The sequence below is a fragment of the Pongo pygmaeus genome, chromosome 9 (assembly GCF_028885625.2).
Source record: "Pongo pygmaeus isolate AG05252 chromosome 9, NHGRI_mPonPyg2-v2.0_pri, whole genome shotgun sequence".
NCBI lineage: Eukaryota > Metazoa > Chordata > Mammalia > Primates > Hominidae > Pongo > Pongo pygmaeus.
Genome location: NC_072382.2, coordinates 35,245,783 through 35,266,865, shown reverse-complemented (window position 1 = coordinate 35,266,865; position 21,083 = coordinate 35,245,783). Strand labels below are relative to the sequence as shown.

General features: G+C 45.8%; 1 protein-coding gene and 1 pseudogene across 1 annotated transcript; both read left to right on the top strand.

The window, feature by feature from the left end:
- Positions 1-284: 284 nt before the first annotated feature.
- LOC134740297 (eukaryotic initiation factor 4A-II-like) lies at positions 285-879 on the top strand (annotated as a pseudogene).
- Positions 880-6,005: 5,126 nt separating this feature from the next.
- Positions 6,006-20,831, top strand: RCN1 (reticulocalbin 1). The gene is made up of 6 exons (XM_054439956.2): positions 6,006-6,650; positions 12,373-12,566; positions 13,579-13,757; positions 15,846-15,906; positions 18,579-18,778; positions 19,661-20,831. The coding sequence occupies exons 1-6, from the start codon at positions 6,397-6,399 to the stop codon at positions 19,766-19,768; spliced, it is 996 nt and encodes a 331-aa protein (XP_054295931.2). The 5' UTR covers positions 6,006-6,396; the 3' UTR covers positions 19,769-20,831.
- Positions 20,832-21,083: the final 252 nt, after the last annotated feature.

Below are 21,083 nucleotides of genomic sequence, written 5' to 3'. Positions count from 1 at the left end.
AGGAAGACAGAAATTTAAGTTTGTCCCAGAGATAGCTAATGCTCTTTAATTTTTAAAATTCATTCTTGTCTGAGTCTTTTACTTAGGCCAGTTTCTATTGCTATGCCTCCAAGTTCATTAATATTTTCTTCTGATTGTAAAGACTGGGGGACCTCTTTCTTAAGTGATCTTTGTCTTCAGATTTGGTGCAATATATCAGTAGACCTAACAGAATGAATATCTAACAAAAGAAAGTTGAAAACTAAATGACTGTTACCTCTCTCTTTGAAATACTGTAGGAATGAAAGTTAGATATACTTTATGACTTCCACGAGACACTGACCATTACACAGGCTGTGATTTTTATCAGTGCAAGATGCAAGGTGAGCAGGCTCACTGAGAAAACGCACACCAGGGACTTCACAGTTCATGCTCTGAATGACGATATGGACTAGAAGGAAAAAGATGTTAGCATGAGGGATTTCTGATCAGGGTCAAGCTGTGTTCTGATCACTAATGACTTGTCGGCTCGTGGGATGGAGGAGCAATGAGTGTCTCTGGTTACAAACTGTGATCTACCTACCAATTGTGAAAACTATATTCACAGGAGCCGACAGCAGCAGTTGATGGCAAGATGGTACTCAGAAATGGCATTGACGTAATTTAGGGCATGGAATCATAAGTGAGACAGCACACAATTAGAATAAAGAATTGGCAGAGGGGGTCGACTTGGGAAGAAAGGTGTGGATATAAACTGTTACTGAAGAAGACAAATAGATTGTTCATGACACTGAGACTTTCTACGATACTATAGTGGAAGAGATGGCCATGCATGTGGTTGACCTTATTTCATTCCAAAGTAAGATAGTTTTGGATGCAGTGCTCGTTGTTGCTGAATAAGTGACCACAATGTGCATTGTGCTTCTTTCTTTGGAAATATTCGAATCTGGTCTCAATGCTCAAAATCGATCAGAGATACAGATTTTGATAGCAAAGTGACATTAGTCGTGAGCTCTTGTGAAGATAGTCATTCTTTTTTATCTTCTTTAGAGTTAGACTGAGGGGGTGGGTATAAAAGATAGGGTCTGTAACATCTTTTGTTCTTAGAAATGTATTTCCTAGTCCCATGGAAACGGTTGCATTAGATGTTCTCTATCATTTAATAATATACTTGTGGACTAAAAGATAAAAGTGCTGTATGAAATAAGCCAATTATGTTAAACTAGCACATCTGCCTTTACTGTGTTTATCATTAGCCTGAATAGAAAGGCCTTTAAAATTAATTTTTTAGAAAGCATTTGAATGCATTCTTTGCTACTGTATTTATTCAATAAAGTATTTAATTAGTAAAAAGATATTGTCTTCTGCAATATCTAACCTTCTGTTAATCTTATAGGGTGTATTTTTCGTCCCAGATTTCAAAGTTTTGCTATCTAGGCTTTCAATTTGTGTCTTTTTTGTATTTTCTCTGGCTCTTCTGAACTTTTAAAACATTTAACACCATTACAATAATTGTTTTAATGTTCCTGTCTGTTAATTCTAATATCTGTGTCAGTTCTGGGTCAGTTTTTACAGACCGATTATTCTCCTCACTGTGTTTTCCTGCCTTGCTGTGTCTTTGATTGGATAATACAAATTGTGAATTTCACCTTGTTGGGTGCTGAATTTTTTTTTTTATTCCCGTATGTTTTCTTGAGCTTTTCAGGTCTTGCCTTTGTGCTTTGAGAGGCACTTTCTGGAGCAGTGCTCCGTCTAGGGTTAATTATTCCCCACCACTGAGGCAAGACCTTACTAAGTACCCAGTGCCCCATGAATGATGAGTTTTTCCAGTCTGACTGGTGGGAACAGGTACCATGCCTGGCACCCGCTGTTCCTTCTAATCCTTTCAGATGGCTCATTCCTCAGCCTCACATGCATGCACTGTTCATCACTTTGCTGAATGGCCAAGGGGATCCTCTGTGGAGCTTTGGGATTCTCTCTCTGTGCAGCCATCTTCTCTCCAGTACTCTCTCTTTAGAACCACGGCTGACTTGGTCTCTCTGGACACTCACTTCTGTCTTTTCAACTTCAGGAGTCTGCCAGGATCCATCTTAGTTCTCCCTCTCTACACAGTGACCTGGCAACTCTGCCAAGGTAATTCTGGGGTAATCCTAGGACTCACCTAGTTCGTTTCCAATGTCATTCATTGCCTGGTGTCCAGTGTCTTGAAAACTGTTGTTTCATATATTTTGTTTGTTTTGTTTGTTTGTTTCAAATGGGAGGATAAATCCAGTCCCTCCTTCACTCCATCTTGACCAGAAGCAGAAGTTGGTAGCTATTGTTATTTTATCATTCATTCAAGACATTTTAGGGGCACCTACTATGAGCCAGGCACTATACTAGGTTGAGTACACAGTGGTGAGCCAAAAGAATATGGTCCTGGCCTCACAGCAAATCTGTCTTATGGCGATCAACTTCTGCCATAAGGCAGTAAATATGCTAGGCCCTGGATTTATGAACATGGACATGAATCAGCTGTGATCATTTCTCTCAAGGAATTCAGAATTAGGAGGGAAGAAAAATTAATACAAAGCTGACTGTGAAAACTATGTGAGATACAAAGGCTCTGGGCATATTGATGAAGAAATAATTAACTTTGATTTCAGGTATAAGGGAAAACTTCACGGAGAAGGTGACATTTGAGTTGGGACATGAAAAGTTCATGTAATTTTGAATGGTGGAGAAGCAGGAGGGAGGTAGAGATGCTGAAAATGCTTTTAAACATGGGGCAGACACAGCTATCTGGCTTGTTCTTCCTCGCCCACAGAACCCTAATCATGTGCTACAGAGGATGCTGTATACAGTACTTTCCAGCTCCTACCAGTGAGTCTTGATTGGTTGAAATCAATCATGGAGTTTCTATTCCCTTTACCTGTCACTGGATCCAGCATAGGCACATGACACAATTCTGGCCAATGAGATATGAGGGAAAGTCTGCTGGGAAAGTTTATTTTTCAAAGAAAGGGAGAGAACATTCCTTTCCCCTACTGTTTCTGAGGGAGAAACAAAAACAAAAACAAAAAAACCTGATTCCTTGATGATGTCCTGAAACCACTGAAATTAACCAATCTGAAACTGATATAACTCATGACTTCTTGTTGCATGAGATGCTAAAGTTTTCTTCTTGTTTCAGTAACTTCTGGTTGGATTTTTGTTGTAGTTGATGGTGTTACTTTTGGCCAGATGCAGGAGACCAGCATACCCTAAGCTGATCAGTTTACCCATTTGAAACTCGCTTTTCCTTTTCACTGATTCAACCCTCTGCTAAATGTTACTTATCTTGTTCTGGTTCCTCTGCTTCATCAAGAATGGAGGTTAACCTAAGACCTAAGGCATGACGATGCACTTAGTCACTCTTCCCAAGCATGCACATGGGGGGAGATGCAAAACAACTTTGAAAATGAGAGAAAGCAATTACACAGTGCAATACCTTGACTATTCTGTCCCATCATCCTTCCTGAACCTTTGATTGGGAGGACTTGAACTCTTATGGTAGAGTGGAGGGATGAAAATAAATATAAAGGAAAAGAGTGTAGGCAAGCCCAGGGGAAATTATGTAAATTCTTCAGGATTCACAGCAGTGCTAGAATTCTCTGGTAATTCCCACAGGAGCCAAGACTACCTCTGAAACAATCTAACTATTGGAAATCACCAGTGTCTGGCAAGAAGCCAACTATAACAAGGGCAAAAGATATGCCTTTTCGGAGAGTCTGGACCAATCCCAGGGACCCAGGCCAGCCTGTGGCCAAAGTTGTGAATATGCAAAAACTGTCACCAGTCTCCACTGGCTTTCCCGTTCCCTTCCTAGTCCCCTTCTTTTTCTAGCCCCAATCTTTTTCTCCCTGTTCCTCCTCCCACTCCTCCTTCTCCTCCCTCACTCACTCAACAATTCATATCCTGCTTGCCTGATGAGCACAGAAGGTACTAAACCGCCTACCTTAGGACACTTGCATTTCAGCAGGGAGCTCTTACGCCCCCAAGGTAATGCTCCTCTATTGCTAGAAATTCAGATCTCTAGGCTGGCTGTGGGAAGCATGTCTGGTCTCAGGCACAGTACTTCTTGTCCCATGCAAAGTCAGCTGGTGTGAAGGGGGGGATCCAAGGAAAAGAAGGGGACTAGGAAGGGAAGCGGGGATCCAAGGACTGGCTTCCCAGCTCTCACTGCCAGCCAGTGGGGTCACAAAGACATTGCCTCATACGTGGAGCTGTCCTCTGCTAGCTCGTACAGGATCTTATCCTTCTCTCATATAACTATATCCTCCCATCTAGCTTATCTTACTCACCTTCAGTCTCAATTTAAATGTGTCTTCCTCCGGGAGGCCTTCCCTGATTGATTCCCATGTCTGGATCGATTCAATACCCCCAGACCACTAAATGCCTTTCTCTGTGAGCACTTGTCATGCTGACTTGTGATCCATGGATCTCAGTTAGCCAGAATCCAGCACAGCCTGACACTTAGCAGGTGCTCAGTTTATGGAACGAACGAACGAATGAACATCTGTTCATATACACTATAGCTCTGCAGACACCACGACTATCTTGTTCTCCATTGTACCCTCAGCACCCAGTCCAGCGCTTAGGCTGTAGTAGTAAGACAGTAATGATTTATTAATTGATTGAAAGAGGGCGTCACAAGAAAGGGACTTGCATCTATGTTGAGACGACTTCTTTATTGCAAGGGCAAGAAGCACATCCCAGACCTTTTTGAAAACATCAGGGATGGAGGTGGGAGGCAAGGCAAGATGGAGGAAATTTCTAGGAGTACAGATATCTAGCTGTCATGGCGGGTTTCCCTCGTCAACTATGGTTTCAGTTTTCTAGGGATTCTTTTTTTTTTTTAGATGGCGTTTCTCTCTTGTTTCCCAGGCTGGAGTGCAATGGCATGATCTTGGCTCACTGCAACCTTCGCCTCCCAGGTTCAAGCGATTCTCCTACCCCAGATTCAAGCGATTCTCCTACCCCAGCCTCCGAGTAGCTGAGATTACAGGCGCCCGCCACCTCGCCCGGATAATTTTTGTATTTTTAGTAGAGACGGTGTTTCACCATGTTGGCCAGGCTGGTCTCGAACTCCTGACCTCAGGTGATCTACCTGGCTCCACCTCCCAAAGTGCTGGGATTACAGGCATGAGCCACCGCGCCCGGCCTTCTAGGCATTCTTAACCTGGGGCTCACAGGTGGGGCTTCAAAAGATCCATGAATCCTCCGACTCTTTAATCAAACACCCGTGTCAGTAGCTGTATGTGCATTTTTCTGGAAGAGGCTCATGGCTTTCAATGAGTTTCAAAAGGCTGAGACTGCTCGAGACCTTACTGTCCAATATGGTAGCCATTAGTCCCGTGTGGCTATTTAAGTTTAGATTTAAATTAAAATTTCAGTGCCTCACTTACACTAAGCTACACATCAAGTGCTCAACAGCCACTACCTACAGGCCAGACCAGATAGAGCGCATTTCCATCATTGCAGAAAGTTTGATGGGACAGATATCTGTATTGGTAGCATTACCAACTGAATACAGGTAAGATTGGATCCAACTAGTGCTTTTGTAAAATGAGTTACCCACATTTAGAAATAAAACATAAAAATCTAAAATCCTGATTGATTTCATTTGGGAAACAGGACTACCTATCAGCGTGGGGCCTGCGTTCCCCTGGCAGCTGGAACGCACAGTACCGCTCCCTTTAGAGGGACTCTCGGTCATATAGAAGTTCCCCGCTTGACCCTCCTTGACGACTGACAGTACGACCCTCGTTTCTAGGGGACTTCGCCCGTCTTGGTCTCCTTCCAGGCTCGCGTTTGTAACCAGACTCCAAATTTTGCTAAATGGGGTTGAATTGGGTTTGAGAGCACATCTTAGAGCAGGGTCTAGGGCTGAGATTCGGGGTCTCAGTTGGAAGTTGAGGAGGGGCAACGTCTCCTTCCTTACAGTTTTCCCGAACTGTAGGAAGTCAGAGGGAATTTTATCCTGAACATCTGTTGCTTGACAAAGAACTTCCCAGTCCTCCTCCAAGCCCTCCAGTCCCTAGCCCAGTTCACCCGGGCCCGCCCCTAGCAACGAGATCGCGGGGAGGGGCCGAGGCGAAACACGAGCCCCGCGCCCACCACCCCGGCTGGCGACGTGGCTCCGCGGCCCCGGCCTCCCCCGGCAGCTCAGCGACCAATGGGCGCGTGAGCGGGGCCGCCCGCAGCTTCCCAGCCCGAGGCCCCGGCGCGCCCCTCTGCTCCGGCTCGGGGCGGGCACTGGCGGAGGGACTGGCCAGTCCCCTCCTCCGCGCCGGCCCCAACCTCGTCGCTGCCGCCGCGCTCCGAGCCCCCATTCCCGAGCTGCCGCTGTTGTCGCTTGCTCAGCGTCTCCCTCCCGGCCGCCCTCTCCTCGGGACGATGGCGCGCGGTGGCCGCGGCCGCCACCTGGGGTTCGCCCTGGGGCTGCTGCTGGCGCTGGTGCTGGCGCCGCGGGTTCTGCGGGCCAAGCCCACGGTGCGCAAAGAGCGCGTGGTGCGGCCCGACTCGGAGCTGGGCGAGCGGCCCCCTGAGGACAACCAGAGCTTCAAGTACGACCACGAGGCCTTCCTGGGCAAGGAGGACTCCAAGACCTTCGACCAGCTCACCCCGGACGAGAGCAAGCAGAGGCTGGGGTGAGGCCGCGGCCAGGGCCCCGCGGGGGGCGGCGCAGGTGTGCGGGGGGCGGCGCAGGTGTCCGGGGGCCGCCTGGGCGGGAGCCACGCGGGATACCACCGCCAAAGCGAAAGCGAAATCGCGCGCGCGGCCTCGAGGATGGGGGCCTGCCCAACTCGGCTCTGGGGCTCAGGCCAAGTTGCCGGAGGGCCCCGGACCCCAGCTTGGAGATCGCCGCCGCCGCGCCCCGGCCGGGGTGGCTTCTCGCGGGGAGGCGAGAACGTGGCAGCGGCCGCGGGAGCCAGGACGGCGAGGGCCCGCCCCCTCCCCCGGGTTGCATCAGAAGGGAGGGGAGAGTACACAAAAGAAGAGTTTGTCCACAGTGGCCTGTTAGTGACATGAGTTCCTCCCCACTCTCTCGCAGTTTCTCTCTGATCCCCCACTCCCGGGGAGAAGGGCTTGAGACACTCGCTAAGAAGGTCTCAGGGATGAACATAAATGGATAAAAGATGAAGGGGCAGGCGAGCGACAGGCTTGCTTCCTGGTCTCGGCCGGAGTGGTCTTGCCTTTTGCCTAATCGCCCTGTAAATCTATCGTAAGGAGGCCGGGCGCGGTGACTCACGCCTATAATCCCAGCACTTTGGGAGGCCGAGGCTGGCGGGGGGGATCACCTGAGGTCAGGAGTTCGAGACCAGCCTGACCAAATGGCGAAACCCCGTCTCTACTAAAAATACAAAAATTAGTCGAGCGTCGTGGCACACGCCTGTAATCCCAGCTACTTGGGAGGCTGAGGCAGGGGAATCGCTTGAACCCGGGAGGCGGAGGTAGCAGTGAGCCGAGATTGTGCCACTGCACTCCAGCCGGGGCTAGAGTGAGACTCCATCTCAAAAATAATAAAAATAAAATAAAATCTAGTGTAGGGATACAAAAATCCGGTTGAAAAGGGACACGCAGTTTCCGATTGGAAACACGAGGGAGCAGGAATGGAAACGGGTCGCCTGAAACGTTTCTGTTGGCAGCAGATATCTGCAGAAGCACTCAGTTCTTTGGCAACGGATTTGTTTGGGGGCAAAAAGCTGGAGGGTTCTCTTGGTGGTGGAGGATTTTGACTTGGGCTGTTAAAGGCAGTTGAGTCAGGAACCAAACCCGGGAAACAAAACTTTGGCGCATTTTAGTACACCCTCCCCGGGTCCCCCTGAGGACACACTTGGGCATTGTGCGGAGATATCTGGTGGTCCTTGCACAGAGGACCCAGCAGGCAGCCTGGTCCCAGATGGAGGCAGGGCTGTGGAGGAAACCAGCAGTCCTGCCTACTGGGCACCGGGTCTCAGATCTCCCTGAACCTGATTCCTGGGGGTGAAGGATCTTCATGTTCTGCCACATGAGAGAGAACACAGCCATCCCTGTGCTCCTGGGGGCCTCCAAAGGCCAAAGTGTTTCATTGGAATATGAGGATAAATTATACCTATTGTGTAGGTGCACCATTTGCCTGCTCTGATAAAAAGACCTTTGAACTTCAAAGTCACCTCCAAACAATTACCTTTTATCTTGCAGAGTACTTTCTCTTCTTGGTTAGGACTTAACAATGGGGGCCATTGATGAGTTCAGTCTATTGTATTGCTTTGAGGCACTTGGAGACTGATTTATCCTGGAGCCCTGAGTGGCAGCCACATTGTCACTGGAGAGGAGGCAGGGAGAGGTTTTGGGATTTGGAAAACTTTATAAGGTGTGGTCCTACAGCTTCCAGTTAATGCCTTCATCATGACAGTTCAGCCTAGTAGTGAGAACAAGTGACACTGGAGTTGGTCTGGATTTGATCCTTGTATCAACACCTTGACTTCATTCATTTATTCATGCAACAAACATTTGGATGGCTACTGTGTACCAGGCCCCAGTTTAGATAACTGGCAGGTACAAAGATGAAACCTTATGCTCTGTGCGTCGAAGCGCTTGTAAGCAAATGTGGAAGAGAGAAACACAGACAAACTAGCCATTATGCACAATTGCTGCAGTGATGGCCTATAAAACCTACTGTGAGCACATTCAGGAGAAGGAGCCGCCAGGGCTGCAGGTTAGAGAGAGAGGATTGGGCTGTCACCTGATCAGAGTTTGTAGGATGACTTGGAGGTTGCCAGGTGTACAGCAGGGGAAGGCCTTCCTGAAGAGAAAACAGCCCATTTCTAAAGGGTTTGAAAAGTGTTCTGGGGCATGAGGGGTGGTGAGTCTGCAAAGGGGCAGGGAAGGGAAGTGAGAGGTGAGAATGGAGGGGAAACCAAGTGCAGAGCAGGAAGGACCTTGGTGAGATGGACATGAGATGTTATCCTGTACGTTGTCAAAATGTCATAATCCCCAAAACTCATTGGGAAAGTCAGGCTGGCAGGAGGGCAGTACACAAAGAACATAATCAAGGCACAGACTAGACCAGTGGCAGGGAGAGGAGGTGAATGCCAAAGGGGCTTGGTCTCTCCGGATTCCAGGAGGGGATGAATCTAGACACCAGTGGGAGGTAGAACTGGCAGCTCTTGCTCTTGACTCAACGAGGGGGAGAAGAGGGAGGTAGGAATCAAGGGGACATCTGGGTCTCTGACCTTAGCCACCAGATGGGTGATGGATGCACCATTCACTTGTAGGTTAAATCTGGGGTAGAGGCGGGGTAGGAGGTGCTGGAAATTATGGGTCCTGTTTGGGATGGGGCTGAGTGTGAGAAGCTGCCCCTCTGTCCAAAGCTTCTGTTTCAGTGGTCCCCTCCAAGATTGGGCTGAGGAGGAATGAGTGTGGCTGGATCTAGGCAACTTTGTCACCATCACCTGTCAGTCATGAAAATGTGACAGCTCCAAGGCCCCTAAAGACACCTGGACCAGAGTTTGCAAAGTGGGAACCCGTAGGCTGCATGCATTCACAAATATGCCACACAGTGTAAATTACTTGCCCACATTTAAAGTTTGCATGATTTCACATACAGACCCCCATATCTGGCTTCTCTTGACACCTTTATTCCCATGTGTCAGTCATCGTCTGCAGCAGAGTCGGCCAGCCCTGTTTGGCGGCTAGCAGGGTACCTCCAAGTGGCCATAGGTCCTATCAAGAGGTTTTGCTCATTCTGTTACCTGTTGGTGTTGAGAACAAATGATGATGGAGTTGGTCTGGGTTTGCTCCTTGGATCAACACCTTAACTTCATTCATTTATTCATGCAACAAACATTTGAATGGCTACTGTGTAGCAGCTACCATCAGCCACTGATCTAGATTATTGTCTTTAGTAAGGAAAGGCATGCATTCTCTCCTTTATTCCTCACAACATTCCTTGTGAAGTAGGTGTTCAGTTTACAGATGCGGAAACTCAGAGAGTCAAGACACTTGCCCAAGATCACGCAGATAATGGGGACCAGAGGCAGGACGGGGATCCAGGTGTTCTGATGAAAGTGCTGGGCTTCATCTCCATCCTAGCTGCCTTTCCCAGGATCTCACTTGAGACTGTTAAAGAGAAGGTTAAGATCTTATTTATTCTTACAACAAATATTTATTGAGTCCCTAATATGTGTCAGGCTGAGCTATGTCCTAGATGTTTATTTGGCATAGATTAGATGCTGTCCTTTCCACAGAAGAGGATTGTAGAGTCTGATGTCGTTACCCTGAGATTATGTTTCCCAGTTGGCGTTGGGTAACCCATTGGCATGTCTCCACTGTGTCCCCAGGATCGGAGCAGTGCTTGGCACATAACTGGGCTCAACACTGCACAATGTTAAAAGAATTATGCTGTGTCTGGCTATGATTTCCTGGGGGAAGAGGCCTGAAGACACTTGAAGTTTGGTGTTTTAGTCTTTTTTTTTTTTTTTTTTAAAGACAGGATCTCGATTTATTGCCCAGGCTCGTTTACGGTGGTGCAATCATAGCTCACACTGCAGCCTCAACCTCCTGGGCTCAGGCAATCCTCCCACCTCAGCCTCCTGAGTAGCTGGAGCTACAGGCATGCATCACCCTTCCTGGCTAATTTTTTTATTTTCAGACGGAGTCTCGCCCTGTCGCCCAGGCTGGAATGCAGTGGCGTGATCTCGGCTCACTGCAAGCTCCGCCTCCCAGGTTCACGCCATTCTCCTGCTTCAGCCTCCCTAGTAGCTGGGACTACAGGCGCCCACCACCACGCCCGGCTAATTTTTTTGTATTTTTAGTAGAGATGGGGTTTCACCGTGTTAGCCAGGATGGTCTCGATCTCCTGACCTCGTGATCCACCTGCCTCGGCCTCCCAAAGTTCTGGGACTACAGGCGTGAGCCACCATGCCTGGCCATTCCTGGCTAATTTTTAAATTTTCTGTAGAGTCAGGATCTCACTATATTGCCCAGGCTGCTCTCAAACTCTTGGCCTCCTACCTCAGTCCTCCCACCTCAGCCTCCTGAAGCGCTGGGATCACAGATCCAGCCTATCTTTTAGGATTGAGACCTGTTAAACTTGCAAATGAAGGGGTACTTTCAAGCTGTGATGTTACACCTTCCTGAGAAAGAGGAGCTTGGGTTCTTGGGTTCAGGTAGGAGGTGGAGACATTGATTATTCACTCCTCCCCTTCTCGTGTACACCCTCCCCCACCTAAAAAAAAGTTATAGGAGATTTTCTCTATCAAACTATCAAACTACTGATGAATTTGTTTCCCATTTTTTATTAATCAAAGATTAATTGCCACTCAGAATGTCTGTTGACAAGAAAGTTTTACCACTGAAGCTGATAGAATTCCAGCCCAAAACAAAGAAAGAAATCTAGAGTTAGCCTGTATGACCTCCTCCCAGGTAAATGGACTACAAGGGTGAAACTTTTTTAAACACTGGGAATAGCTTGGGGGTGTTTTTGAAGTTCCCTACCGGGATGCTGTCCTGATTTGGGACCATCTGATCTAGAGATGACAAAAGTGAGTTCCCAGCCTGAAGTTTGCTCTGGGCTAGCTAGTATTTAGGGTACCTCAGTGGAGTTCAGTGGGAAGTTTCTGAAACCTAGGCCAGCTGTGGAGCTGGTATAGGAGTCTTTACCCTAAGAGCAAAGGGTTTAAGGTTCCTAGAGTGGATCAGCTGGTCAAGTTTTGTGAATAGATTCCATGATGTCAAGGCTCCTTCAGCCCTGACATTTGTGCTGTGTCCACCATCTGGTGTCTTCCTGCTTTACGTTTCAAGTCTTTGTATCCATGGTGGTGGGATTTAAAAAAAAAAAACAAAGACTCACTTATCTTTTGATTTACATACAATTTTCCACTTTTTGCATTGGACCTAAGCCAGAAGACATGAGTTCTCACCCCAGTTTTACCAAATACTGGCTGTGTAATCTTAGAAGTTATTCCATTTCTCTGGGCCTCAGTTTCCATTACTCCAAAATGAGGGTGCTGGACTACAGCAGGGAAGATTAATAGGTTTCATCTTACAGATCAGCTCTGATCCGTCGGTAATGGCCATCACCAGAGCACAGTGCTGAGAATTCTGAGAGCACCTCTAGGTTTATCAGGACAGAGGGGCACGATCCATTAGCAGTGTCTGCCATCAGCACTGGTTGGGGGAAAGCACATCAACCTTGGAAGGATAAACTTGAAGATTCCTTCCAGCCTCCTTGGATCATTGATTCTGTTGTAGTTGTATGTGCATTTTAGATTGTGCAGGTGTTTGATCTTTTGCTGGACCAGCATCACATAAGCCTTGATATTATAATAGCCTTGTGCATGTGTGTGGGTTTCTTTCTTTTTTTTTTTTTTTTTTTTTGTACTGCAGGAAGATTGTTGATCGAATTGACAATGATGGGGATGGCTTTGTCACTACTGAGGAGCTGAAAACCTGGATCAAACGGGTGCAGAAAAGATACATCTTCGATAATGTCGCCAAAGTCTGGAAGGATTATGATAGGGACAAGGATGATAAAATTTCCTGGGAAGAATACAAACAAGCCACCTATGGTTACTACCTAGGTAAGAGGTGCTGCAGGAGCGATGACACAGTGGGGGCCCAGGTCACAAGCTTTTTGTCGACTCTCTCCTCTCTTATCATATCCACTCCCTTCAGGGAGATGTCACAGCCTCCTAAGTAGAACCCACTTGTATAACACCCTCCTCTGGAAACTCAGAATGTACTGAGTTGCTTACACTGAGTGAAGTTACAGGTGGGAGGGAAGGGCTGTGAAGGCTAATAAAAAAAATCCCTTAGATTGAGACCCCGTCTCAACTTCATCTCAGATGCACACACGGAGAAGAAAGCAGAAGGGAAGTGTGTCTGTGGTACATTTTCAAAATGCTGCCTAATTCCGGATAGCAAGGATTGAGTGGGCCGGAGCAGTCAGGGAAGGCTTCCTGGTGTGGGTGGTTTGGAAACTGGAGCCTTGGAGAATGGATTTATATTTGGAGAAGGTGGGTCAACTGGAGGGGCAAAGATGCATCAATGCGTGCAGTAATGGGAAGGGTTTAGATCCAAGACAAACAAGATCGGGAGAAGGAAGGAGAAGTGAGATTACAGAGGCACGGGGTGCAGACCTGCTGGGTGCATGGTGAGGATGGCAAAGAAACAGGCCCAAGGAGAACCAAAGATGCACGCACATGGCCAGAATCGGGGAGATCTTGAAAGCCAGGCATGGCGTTGAGACAAGATGTTTTGGGTACCAAAGAGCCTCTGTATGTTCTAGATCTAAGAATGAGATGATGAAAGTAGAGTTCTGCAAAGAGAAGTATGGCAGTAATATAGTCTAAAGCCTGCACTCTTAACCACTTGCAGTAATTCCCCTAATATGCCATGAGGCCTAGATTATGGGGTGGCTTGAAGGGACTGATATTATAGGCATTCTGACATAAAATGTTTTAAAGAACTCAGTAGGTCAGGACCTTTTTTCCCTACGTGTACCATTTGAGCATGAAGGATGAGTGATCTGGCAGGAAATGCCTTTCTTGACTGCACAGTTTAAAAACATTTCTGCATACATACATCCTGCAGGAAACCCCGCAGAGTTTCATGATTCTTCAGATCATCACACTTTTAAAAAGATGCTGCCACGTGATGAGAGAAGATTCAAAGCTGCAGACCTCAATGGTGACCTGACAGCTACTCGGGAGGAGTTCACTGCCTTTCTGCATCCTGAAGAGTTTGAACATATGAAGGAAATTGTGGTTTTGGTAAGATAAGTGACAAGTCTGGGCTGGGAAGAGACTGGGGAGAAAACTGCCTCCAAATCTTGTCTCTTCCAAAGAGAGAATATTTTTCAGCCTGAAGGGAACTGGAGAAGGACTCTCAAGTAGAGTTTGTTGGAATACCTGTCTACCAAGAAAATTAGTCAAGTCAGGCTGGCTGCTGTAACAAATAGCCCCCAGTTGTAGCCATTTAACACTAGCAAAGCTTGTTCCAGCCAGATGGACCTCCTGGGCTGTTCTCTGAGCACAGCTGGGTACCCATTTCTCCTCTAAGCACTCCTACTTGTGCTCTACCATCTTGTAGCTTCAAAGTCATCCTGGCAACACCCAGCTGGCTGACAAAGGAAAAGAGAGGGAATGAGAAGATACAGTCTTTGTTTACTCTTCTGGCCAGGGAATGACACATCCCCTTCGCTTATGTTCCACTGGTCCCTCCTAGATATGAAGAGGCTGGGAAATACAGTTTAGATATGTGCCTAGAAAGAGTAAATGGGGGCCAGGCACGGTGGCTTATGCCTGTAATCCCAGCACTTTGGGAGGCTGAGGCAGGTGGATCATGAGGTCAGGAGTTTGAAACCAGCCTGGCCAATATGTTGAAATGCTGTCTCTACTAAAGATACAAAAAAAATTAGCCAGGCGTGGTGGCGTGCGCCTGTAATCCCAGCTACTCGGGAGGCTGAGGCAGGAGAATCACTTGAACCCAGGAGGCGGAGGTTGCAGTGAGCCAAGATCGTGCCATTGCACTCCAGCCTGGGCCACAGGGTGAGACTCCTCAAAAAAATAAAAAATAAATAAAAATAATAAATAAATAAATAAAAGAAAGAGCAAATGGCTTAAGTGAGCAACTAGCTAGTCTCTGCCCCATTTCTCAATTTTAAGGGACTTGGAAAAAGACTCAGAAATGGAATGAATTGGATTGTTAAAACTGTATGGAAATGTAAAGTAAAAATTATGGCTGGAAGAGATGCTACCCTTAGGGGGTGGGTCTTTGGAGGGTGGGTGGATCACGTCCTAGGCTTTGAGGAATGACTATGCTTGTAAGGCCTCAGAATGTAGTTGCTTTCCATAGTGTCTTGTTGGGTCCCAAATGTCTTCATTTTCCATGACAATTAAATAAATGCCATCACCTGTTTTCCTGGGCAGATGCACCAAGCCAGTTCCAACTGTTTCAATCCTGGGAAACAGATGGCTAGAGCTTTTGTTTACATGAGCTGTGGATGATTTTAGTTATCCAGGTGGTGGAAGGGTCCGCTCATGCTTCATCCTCCTGACTGCCATGACTGTAAGGACTGGGCAGTGGCTCTAAGAATCATTTCTCTTTACCACTCAACATCCATGTAGTGCTAGCTAATGTGGCAGAGGACAGTGCAGGTGGTGAATGATCCAGAGTAGACTACAAGCCTTTGGGAGTGGCTCTCTGCTCTCAGGTTGGCTCTTTGGTTTGACCCAGGATGCCTCTGAGTTGCTGTGCCAATGAACAGTAAACTCATTTAATTATTGACCCAATCAAAAAAAACTAAATAAGAGGTCAAGTAAACTAAATACAGAGCACAATACATTAGAAAGTCAGATATACTTTTATTTCTTAGTTGCCCACTGTTTCACATTTCTCTGACACCAACTCAGTATTCATAGTCCTGTTAGCACTAGAGTCTATTCTTGTGCTCATCTAATCCAGTGGTTGTCACACCGGGTTTCTCACATGTTCCCCAGTGGGTGTTTTGGCTGGATGGTGGAGTTGGTTGGCTTGGCAGGGCCTCCTGATATCGTCAGAGCACCTCTGGGGTTACAGGTACATCTTGCTTTGAAGAAAGCTTTCTGCTCTTGAAATTGGGGTGGGGGATTAGGAACAGAAACTATTGCCTGTGTTTTACAGATAAAAAACTAGTTCCCAGGGAAGTAAGGAGATGAGCCAGAAGTCACCAAGCATTCAGCTGTAAAAGCTGGACAAAGGAGGACACTAGAATTCTCAGACTTCTTAGAGCACAAGCTGGACAAAGGAGGACGATAGAATTCTCAGACTTCTTAGAGCACATGGCCATCTTGCATTCTGTTTTACCCTTTGCTTCCTAGGAAACCCTGGAGGACATCGACAAGAACGGGGATGGGTTTGTGGATCAGGATGAGTATATTGGTGAGTACTGACCTAGAGTCTTGCTCAGCTGTCCCGACTGGGCCACATGCCCCCACCCACACATCTGGCTACTTTCCCCAGACGTCTCTCTTAGCAACAGCTGCAAGTCTGTAAGTCACTCCTGTGAACTTCCAGCCTGCTTGTCCCATCAGCCCTAGTGGCGTAGTATCAGGGAAGTATTATTAGGCCTCATTCAGTGGAGAAGAGATGAAAAGGCTGGCCCTACACAAGGCTGGCCAACAGTTGGCCCCATGACTCTGAGAGGTGCCCTTCGTCACACTGCCTAGTTTTACCTTTGCAAAAGGGCATTGGAGATCCCATAGATTTACAGTGAAGATAGAGGAGACAGTGTCAGGGCAAAGACTCTAAAACTGGACTGGGTCAATGGGGCCTAGAAACTCTGAGTAGGTGCAGCTGTGATTAACAGAACTGTTTATGTGTCTGAGCACTTTGCAGAAAGGCATTCTTCTTGGAAAGATAAATGCTTTACAGAGTGCACAATTGCCCAATAATATGCTCATTTTGTGCCCCTTGTTTCCCATCCTTTGGTTGGGAGCCCTATAGAGTCAAATTAATGTGTTTGGGTCTGAACCCACCATTGCTGGTTAGAGCCCTTCCTGGTAGCCCCAAATCCCCCCCAGTCCAACCCCCGCTAGAAAGGACTAGAGCAGGCAACAAGGACAATTCCATTTGATCCTCCCCACCTGCTATGGCACATGGCTCCAGCTGCAGGCTGCCTTCTCATGGCAGCTCTTTTCCCAAGTCTCAATAAAGTAAAAGCTGGAAAATCATTTGATTTAGGTGTTGACCTATGAAAAGAGGAATGAAATATGTATAATTTTTGTACAGATTTTTAATCGAAGCCACTAATTACCTTTAAATGTAAAACCCAGAGCCTGAGTTGCTGTCTCTGGTTTTGTGGTTATATTACTTTGCCACTCCAGACACGAGAACAAGTGCCTTCAGCAATGAAGAGCAGACTTTCCTCTAATCATTAGAAATTATGTTTGATCATGAGCCAAACACTGTTCCTTGTGTGTCATTGGTAACAGACAAGGTAGCTCTTGCCACAGTAATTAAAGTAATCTTGGTGGCACTACCTTGATAGAATAACATATGCTGACAGCTCCCTCATCAGAGCAAGCAGTTGAGCCTTCCTCTTGCTGGGTCCACGTGTGAGGGTCACGTTCGGAGGCGCAGACCTCTTACCGTGGCACTGGGGATGAAATGAGACTGAAAGCAAAGACTGCATGATTAAAACAAACAATGTAGTGCTTTTGATTGAAAGTGTGCGCTCTGCCCAGCCCTCCAGAACTGTGCATTGAAATGGTGCAAAGTCAGGGGCAGAACTCTTTGAGTGACTTTGCCTAAAAGAAGCATCCCATTCTTTACAATGAATAGAGAGAGGGAGGTGGAGGCGTTGCGCTTGAAAATCGAATACCTAGTGACTCACAGGCAGAGGAAACCCAATGTATTGACTCGTCATTTCACTTCTCGGGGAGGCTTCTCTTCAGGCAGCGCCAAGTGGAAAGTGGGTGGTGGGGGGTGTAGTAGGAAGGGCACTGGAATTAGGAGCTCTAGCTTCTCCACCGATTAGCTGTGTGACCCTGGGGTAGTCATGTAATGGCTTCAAACCTCAGCTTCCTCATCTGTAAAATGGGAAAAAAAAAGTGAGCCCATTTTTACAGGATTCGATGAAGCTCGAATTAGCTAACATGTATCACAGCTCTTTCTCAAAAACAATGTAGACATGTCAGTTAGGGGTCTACCTTGTAGTCAAGGGTCTTGTCTTTTTTTTTCCTTCGCTTACTACCTGCTCCGTTCACCACCTGACATTTCCAAGCTCTGCTTCCATGACAGAGAAACTGCCTGCAGGGTGTCTCTCTTTTCCAAGAGCTACTGACACACACACAATGCAAAAACGTTTCCTTTTTCTTTTCCTTGCCATTTGGATGGGTCATTTGGGGATAATGACCCATCTTGTAGAATTGTTATAGGGATGAAATAAAATGACAAGTGAAAGCCCTTTGGAAATGATATAAACAATAGTACTAAACACAGTGGCTAAGACTCTGGGTTGAAAGCAGAGTGGCCATGTTCCTGTGCAGCCTCCAGCTCATATGAGCTGTGGGTCATTGGGTAAGACTTTACCTCATTGTTTTCATCTGTAAAATGGGAATTAAAACAGCACTCACTTCGTAAGGTTGTTGTGTGAAAATCAAATGAAAACTGTGTGTAGAACACTTTATACAGTATCTGGACCGTAGTGTTCAATGTTAGTCATTATTATTAGTTTTTGCTTATGTAGTGCCAGTATGGGTTGTAGAGGGCTTTTACATCAAAATGGCACATTTGATCATAATAGCCCCATGATTTATAAATTATCATCTCCATTTTACAGACAAGGAAACTTCAGGCTCAGTCACTGAACTAAGTCAAAAGCCAGGATTTATCTTTTGGCTTCTAAACTCAGTTCTTTCTACTCCACCACATGGCCTTCATCATGAATAAATTATTGCATCATTATCCCCAAGAAACTGCGTACCAGCTGTTTGAGTTAGGTCTCTGGATTGGTCATCGCCTTTCCTAGAGCTCAGGAGGTCAAGTTCTTTTTTTAGGGGGCGCTTACCTTCCCACTTTCCTTTGTAACCAACAACAACCTTCCCTTCTAGCGGATATGTTTTCCCATGAGGAGAATGGCCCTGAGCCAGACTGGGTTTTATCAGAACGGGAGCAGTTTAATGAATTCCGGGATCTGAACAAGGACGGGAAGTTGGACAAAGATGAGATTCGCCACTGGATCCTCCCTCAAGATTACGATCATGCACAGGCTGAGGCCAGGCATCTGGTATATGAGTCAGACAAAAACAAGGTATTTCCCATTCTTCTGGAATCACTGATTGAAGGGAGACAGTTTACATAAGATTGGTTTTGTTTGCTTTCTCGGCGATAGCATTGACCCATGTAGCCATGTCTTTATTGACTTTTCCTTCTTGTCCTGCAGTGGAGACCTGTAAACTTGAGCTAATACCATGATAACCCACAGTAAAATTATTAGGCCCCAACTTTCCTGGAAGGTCAGCTATGAGCCACGGACTTACATTAAGTCACATTTCCTAAGATTGCAGAACTTTGTGGGCAGGACACGATTTAAGAAGTATACCCCGTGTTGTCCTAGGATCAGCTTATTTATCCATTCATTGTCACCAAATACTTATCAAACATCTGTGAAGTGTAAGGAACAAGGAAGCCCATCCCATTAAAGCCCAGATATCCTCAGGCAAGCTCAGGTTTCTGGCTTTAATGCCTAGTACTTCGGTATCTATTGATAAACATCCAAATAAACAAATCAATACATTTAGAAAAATGTCCTATTCCCCACTTTGCTGATTGCCCTCAAATTCTCAGGTTATGCCAACAGTCAGTTTAGGCAGTGAGGCCATAAGAGGGAAGTGGCATTCTTGAGGGCCTATTTTGGGAAGACCAACACTGCTTGTGGACACAAATGGATTCTAGCTTCTGAATTACTCGGGGACTTCCCTGACACATGTTAGCACAGTTTTTATAGCAAGAGCCTGTTCCAATTTGGAGTTTTGCAGTGCAGTCATGGTAGATGAAGGAGGTGCCCAGTAGCTTCTGGATTACTAAATACAGTGTTTTAAATGTTGCACATCAGTGAAATGATATGAACATCATACTGAACTAGTACAGTTACCAGAGCTTCCGTGACAGAGCTCTTTGATCTCTTCTATAGGATGAGAAGCTAACTAAAGAGGAAATATTGGAGAACTGGAACATGTTTGTTGGAAGCCAAGCTACCAATTATGGGGAAGATCTCACAAAAAATCATGATGAGCTTTGATAGACACTCACCAGAATATGGCAGACTGTCATAGGCATTCTGTTATTGTCTTGGAATGTTGCTACAATTGTCTAATTTACAGCAGTTGTGATCCCACAAAAAGCAAGTTTATACCTCGGATTGGGGTATAAAAATTGTTTTTTGCTCAGTATTTACTGGAAAATGGATATCACTAGTCTTTCAGTAAGATTTCTCTCAAAACAGATGAAAACCTTGGTAAATTGCAGTTCTTTCTGGGGATATATTGGTACAACATGACTTAAAACTTTTTTTTTTTTCTGTTAAAACTTAAAGGGGAACCAAACTTGAAAACGCCCTGTTCTTCAGAAGTTGAGTGGGTTGAGGGAGGCAGTAAATATGAAGTGACTGCTATGTATTTTAACTACCAGATTTTTTATATTTGCCACTGTTAAATAGTTGGAAAGGGGAAATTCTGATTGAGCAAAAGTGGTATCATCCTAGGTAAGCTTATTTCAGAACAAGTCTAATATTTCAGATTCTTTCTTTTCGACTTTGTACTCTGAGTTGTTACTTACTGTAAGTGGTGTATATGAAACCTCCATGCATTTTCCAGTATGGATCTGCTAATATGCACAGTAAATCCATGTCTTTGTTTGTTTTTCTATTAAAAAGCAATCAAGAAAGATAATGTGAAAAAGAAAGGAATTTAGAGGTAGGGAAAAGATGAATGTCAGACATTTGAAGAACTATAGTAAAATGATAAACACTAAATATACTTGAGAAAACTTTCTTAATATGCCATTGAGGTAGGCCTGGTCTTTGAAATAGTGAATAGGAATACAATGCATCTCCTCAATGATCACTGATTAGAATGAGGTGGTGGGATCCTTGGAAAGCCAAACGGAGCAGAGTTCTGGATCATGTCCTATCCAGTCCAGTGAAACCACGACCCTCAGACCTGTCCCCCCGGAATAGCTTATACCATGGAATGAGGACAAGGTGATACTCTGAGCTGTGGACTGAACTGGCAGACACAACCTGTACAGATTGAAATTTCACCTTGTAAGGAGGAAGTGAATGAAATAAAGGATCCCCCTAAGGATTTTCTACTGTGTCCTGTGGTGTTTGACTTCACAGATGCTATTTGTGACATTATTATTCACATAGCATAAAACAGTGGGGTTGGATCCCATGAATAACATTATAAAGGTTCTGGGTTTTTTTTTCATCCAATTACTAGAATGTTCAGAATAGACTCATATTTACTAATTTAATAAATGTATATACTTAATGTCCTTACTTTTCTAGGTCATTTTAACTATAAAATCTTCCTGAAAAAGGTTGCACCTGGAAA

Excerpts from the sequence above, each read along its gene's own strand:
- RCN1 (XM_054439956.2), top strand. The coding sequence starts at position 6,397 with ATGGCGCGCGGTGGCCGCGGCCGCCACCTGGGGTTCGCCCTGGGGCTG. Across the intron at positions 6,651-12,372 it reads GAGAGCAAGCAGAGGCTGGG|GAAGATTGTTGATCGAATTG; the intron begins GTGAGGCCGCGG and ends TTTGTACTGCAG. Across the intron at positions 13,758-15,845 it reads TGAAGGAAATTGTGGTTTTG|GAAACCCTGGAGGACATCGA; the intron begins GTAAGATAAGTG and ends TTTGCTTCCTAG.